We start from the raw sequence: 5,702 nt of genomic DNA on the forward strand, positions 1-5,702 counted from the left end.
GTCTCAGTAAACTAGTCCCAGACCCATGAGATTCAGGCAGATTTCTGGTTGCAAGTCCCAAGTTGAGCTCCATGTCCTCCTGTAGAGTTGCACTCTGCAAGTTTCTACTGCAGGTTTCAGCTGCTTTTCCCCTGAAGAAAGTCCAGTTTCAGATGGGAGCTGGTGATCCCTCCAACTTCCCAATCACGGTGATCTGGTGTGCCTTTATTGCAGAGACTCCCTTCACTTTTCCAGTGGGCTTGTTTTCATCAGGGAGTCTGAGACAGGCACTTTATTTTTAGACAACCTACATGACATTTTTTTCCCCTAAAAATCAAAGCCTCCACTCCAAATAAATCACGGTCAAAATAAACGAAGCATTCAAGATGACATCAGTCCCATTTGTCTAAAATCCCAGTGTTGTATGGATGACAAGCAGCAGCCAGTTATGACAAGTGATAGATCCAAGGTAACTGCCAAATCCATTAACATTTTTCCATTTCTAAACCATCCTTAAAGAAAAATCATAAATGGGGTCACACCATCCTCACGGTAATCCAGGAGAGCAACCATGCTGTCTGGATTCATGTTTGCACCAATAAAGATTTGATAGTTTTTGAAATTAGCAAGGATGTGCTTGATTTGTTCTGCAGCCCCTGTTGAAAAAGGCTTTACTCTTTCTGGTCTTTGTTCAAGTTTGCTTTTGATTGATTTCACATAATCTTTGATGTACTTCTTGTAGGCCTCTTTTATAAAGCTGGATTCCTGCAAGTGATGGTTCATGGCAATATCCACACCAGTCACTACTGTGCTTTCAGTACCTTCACCCTGCTGGCCTTCAGCAGAGGCGTTTCCACCAATGAGCGGGTCACCAATGTTACTCTCTGTCCTACTGACCATCTTGCCCTCCACCTCCAGGCACAGCCTGCCCGTGATCTCCCGGATCTTGTAAATGTTGGAGAACATCTCATTGTGGCTGATGAGGTCCAGATAGACAATCATGACAGTGGCTGAAGGGAGACGCGGCCATGCTAGCTCAGCAGGAGCCCTGAGCTCAGAGCTAGCATGGTGCAACCAGAGGGGCGCATGGGGTGAGGGGTGAGCAGGCGGAAAAGGAACTATTGTTTCTTTCTTTCTTTTTTTGGTGCCAGGGATCGAACTCGGGTCCTTGCACTTGCCAAGCAGGCGGCAGAACCACTGAGCTAAATCCCTGGGCCTTCATTCTGTTCTTTTAATTTTTTTTTTGGTACATGTTTTCAGTACATAGTGTTTGGAGTCCTTGTGTGTATTTGGCACACGTATATAAGAAATCAATTCCTTTCTTCATTCCCTTTCCCTTTCCCTTCACTCCCTCTATCTCTCTCTCTTTTGGGGGGGGGTACCAGCAATGAACTCAGGTTCTTGTGCTTGCGCAGCAGGTGGTGAAATGACTGAGTTAAATCCCTGGCCCTCCCCCTCCATCTCTTGATCCCCTGCTCATTTGGAGATCTTACCAAATAAAAAATTGCTCAAAATAAATTACTCTCAAGATTGTCAAGAGTATGAGGCTCCTGCCTTTGGTTTGAAGAACAAGCAGTCCCTATAAGCAAATGACACTTCCCAAGATGGCTCCAGTAATTACCTCTGTGCTTGAGGAACTTTGTGTTTCAGGGCAGTTTATACTGCCAGCCACAAGGATGTGGTCCCTGCAGGAAACCAAAGCACGCAGGAGCCAAGCACAATGAAAATCATTTACTCTAATATGTTCAGTGTAGCTCCCATATATGGCTTGAGGCATGAGCAAGATATAATACAATTCCTTTCTCAAACTATAGCTCCTTTTAGTTTGCCTCCCCAAACTTAGCTGCTGACATCCAAGTTGACTTTTTGCATTTATAATAGCAGTTTCTGTCTTGTTCTTACCATTGTCCACTGAGACCACTGCTGTGATTCTCTCCTGATGCACAAGATAGAAGAAAGTGTCCCAGAAGATGCACCACATCTTCCAGTCATTTTGCTAAAGGACACTCAAGTGTGGGTAAAGTCATCAGAGAAAATGACAGCTGCATGCTGCTGTCAGGAATCTCTTCCGCATCAGTGGCCCAATTTTCAAAAGCTAGACTAAAACCTCATGGGCTCTTCAGCTTTCAGACAAGGAATATGTGAACTAAAGATGTCTAAACTATGGTTTGAGCAGGGTTATTTATAAAAAACAAAAAATAGAAAAGATATAAAAAGTAAAACAAAAAAAGAAACACTATAAAGAAACAGCCCCAGTGTTGCAAAGCCCTGGACAGAGACACTAGGGTTTTGAAAAGCCAACATTAAACTTGATCCAAATGTCAATCACAGATATTGGAAAGGTTACAGGGTGCTTTGTGCTCTGCATGTTCTAGGAGAAAGAGAAAGAGTGAAGAATGAGAGTATAGAGTGTGAGAACAGGAAAGGAAACAGAGCTTCAGTTTCCATCAGTGAGGAATTTGTATCTGGAGAGATAAAGACAAAAGGAGAAAGTAGGAAAACCTACAGGAAGAAAGAGGGGGAAGAGAGAAGAGAAAAGAAGTTCCATTTGCCACAAGATGAATCCCAGAAAGCAATCATTTCTAAGGTAATGACATGCATTATGACAAAATATAAAGCCAAATTAACAATAAATGACTGTGAGATAAATTTAATGTCAAGCTTTTCAAAATTTTTGCTATTTAAACGTTTCCTGACTTTAAAAAGAGATGTATCTTTTGCTTCTTGATACTGAAAACCATTTTTATTGATACCAAGTCTATTACCATTGCAAAACTATTCTGATTTTGCCAATTAAGAGAACTCAGAAATCTCTATTTGCACTTCTGTAGATCTTAGCTTCAAAGGAACAATTCTCTATCTTTCACAGGACTTTAATCTTCCTGTCTATAAGATAAAGGAATTTTCCAGATTAGTTGTGGGGGCCTCATTCTGCCATGACACAAACATGACTATACTTCCCCAGGCCCTCACCTATGTAAAACACACTATCACTTAATTGCTTGTGTAATGCTTTTCCAGGTCCCACTCTCCGAAAGAGTTGTAGTACCAGTGGAAACAAAACAAACAAAAAAGATTTTCACTTCTGAATATTAATTTAAAAGAGCTAATGGATTCAGTAAAAAATTTGAGCTTTGCTATTTGGTGGTCATTCGAGTCTACTAATAGTTGACGACTCCATACACACTGTTAACTATACTGTAGGTCACTACCACGGCTGATGTTTTTGTCTAAATCAGTGTGGACTTTCTAAATGTGTGGTAACTTTTTCCATACTTTTACTTTTTTTCTCCACATCATTGTAGGAAATATCAACTTGAAAATACTGTATTCGCAACTTAGGGCCTCAGCTTAAAATGTTAAAAGTTTGGAAATCATCACTTCTGTCTTTACAACCAGAAAAAGATGGATATAATAGAAATCCACTTATTTTTGTGTGAACACACCAGAAAAATGAAATTGTGGAGCAAACGACCACTAGGAAATCTGGACAGAGGTGGTACATCAGGGAAGTCAAAGCTGAGTTCTGCATAACTAGAGTGAAGTTGGGGGAGCCACAAACTAGTAGAAACACTTTGTAGTAGTTTTGACAAAGTGCTGGAGCCTAAGTTTAAATGAAAATCTTCTAGGATAAGTATTTAAAAAAATTTTGCACACTTCATGGGCTTTACCATCAAAACTTCCCCTAGATGCTCAAGGTAAAGATCCGAGGAAGAGCTATTAGGACTCTGACAGTGAACAGAAGAATAAGTATTATTATTTCTATCCCAAGTCTTCACACAACAAAAGTGTATTCCTTGGGGAAAAGGACTATTGGAGCTTTATCTCTTCCAGGGTAGGGCATTTCCACTCCCTTGTCAGCTCCTTCTAGTCTTTTGTAAGGAGAAATAAATGGGAAGTGATGAGACTGAGAATTCATCATAACATTAAATCTTGTTATAGCAGCACATCCACAAAATTTTAGTATAGTAACCACTGACAGGAGACCTTCAGATCTTTGCCTAAAGTGGTGTCTTACAGAAGATCCCAGATGGATGATGGAGGAGAATCATGTGCATCAGAGGAATTTGAAGCCTCTGTCACCAACAGTCATCGAAAACATTAAACACAATCAATTTTGTAGCCAGATTAACATGAAACACTAAGTGTTTTTGTAAAATCTTCATCCCCCTATTACTTGATACATCACATCCAATTTTCAACAGCAGAAGGAGGAGGAAGAGGAAAAGGAAGAGGGAGGGGACGAGGATGAGGAAGGGAAGGAGAAGAGAAGGGAAAGGGAAGAGATGGGAAAAGGAAGAGAAGGGAAAGAAGACAAAGGAGGAGGGAGAAAATGACAAGTTGTTTTAAAAGCAAGACAAAACATAATCTGAAGAGACAAAACAAGCCTCAGGACAGAATCAGGTAGGATACACACAGGCAGACATCATCAGACAAGGACTTTAACAATAACTATGATTAATAATGTTATACTCTCTACTAGAAAATGTAGACAATATGCAAGAACAAATGATTAAAGTAAGCAGAAAAAGTGAAATTGATAAGAAAAAAAAGAAGTGTTATTAAATGCTATAACAGAAATAAAGAGTTCTCTCTGACAATTTCATCAGTATACTGGACACAACTAATAAAAGATTCCATGAGCTTGAAGACATATTAGCTCAAACTTTCCAGGCATATATGCAAAAAGTAGAAAGAATAAAAATAATAGAAAATAACGTCTAAGGACTATAGAACAATCACAGGTGTAACATATACACATATATACACAGTGGGAATGCCAGCAACAATAAATAACAAAAACAATTTTTAAAAAACCCAAATACTGGGCTGGGGAGTTAGCTCAGTGGATCCAACCCCTGCCTCACAAGTGTAAGGTCCTGAGTTCGATCACTGGTACCAAAAACAAAAACAAAACAGAAATACTCACCCATATAGCTATAACCACAAAAATAATCCCAGTGAAGGAAATCTTTCTCAAATGAAAACTAGATGAGTTCATTCCTAGAGACTTGCTCCAAAAAATGCTGAAGGAATGTTTTCAGGTAGATGAAAACTTGGTTAAGTTAAAATATTTAGTCTAAATAAGGAGAAGTTCATTGGCAAATAAATATCTGATGACGAGTTCCTATCTCTTATTTTTCTTAATCTTAACCAAACTAGAAGATTGCTTTGTAAACTAATAATGGTAATAGTGTATTGGGCTATTATAGCTTATGGAGAAGTGAAATGAATGCCAGGAATGTAACATGAGAAAAGAGGAAGGAATTTGAAAAATTTTTAGAAGGTGCCTACTACCTTAAAAGGAATAAAGAATAATGTTATTTTACATAGATATGTACAGTTAAAAATGTATATTATATTGCTAAGTTAGAGGTAATGGAATTATATGAAATACTCAAAAGTAGAGAAGACAGAAAAAATAGTAAGAAAGAAGCAGAAAAATTCAATGAGTAAAAAATAGTTGCAAAGAAGATAGAAGTAAATCCATTTCTATAAATTAGTGATCTAAATGTCCAATTAAAAGAAAGAGATTATCAGAGAAGATGAAACACACACACAGTCACACACACCACCACCACCACCATACTTCCTGCATGTTGTCTGCAGGAAATATATTTTAAAACTCAGGTTAAAAGTAAAGGGATAGAAAAACATAGACCGTGTTAACACTAAAAATTATAAACACTTTCTCTAATCAGAAGAAAGTTAGTGGAGCTGTG

At 38.5% G+C, this 5,702-nt stretch overlaps 1 protein-coding gene across 1 annotated transcript; it reads right to left on the reverse strand.

The window, feature by feature from the left end:
• Positions 1–492: 492 nt before the first annotated feature.
• On the reverse strand, positions 493–981 carry LOC147828208 (translationally-controlled tumor protein-like). Its single transcript, XM_087210889.1, has one exon. It carries the CDS (start codon positions 979–981, stop codon positions 493–495), a length of 489 nt encoding a protein of 162 aa, XP_087067015.1.
• Between the last annotated feature and the right edge of the window lie 4,721 nt (positions 982–5,702).

The sequence above is a fragment of the Heterocephalus glaber genome, unplaced genomic scaffold (assembly GCF_053883595.1).
Source record: "Heterocephalus glaber isolate CG9 unplaced genomic scaffold, H.glaber_assembly_v1.0 deba00001227, whole genome shotgun sequence".
Classification (NCBI taxonomy): domain Eukaryota; kingdom Metazoa; phylum Chordata; class Mammalia; order Rodentia; family Bathyergidae; genus Heterocephalus; species Heterocephalus glaber.

Excerpts from the sequence above, each read along its gene's own strand:
- LOC147828208 (XM_087210889.1), bottom strand. The coding sequence starts at position 981 with ATGATTGTCTATCTGGACCTCATCAGCCACAATGAGATGTTCTCCAAC.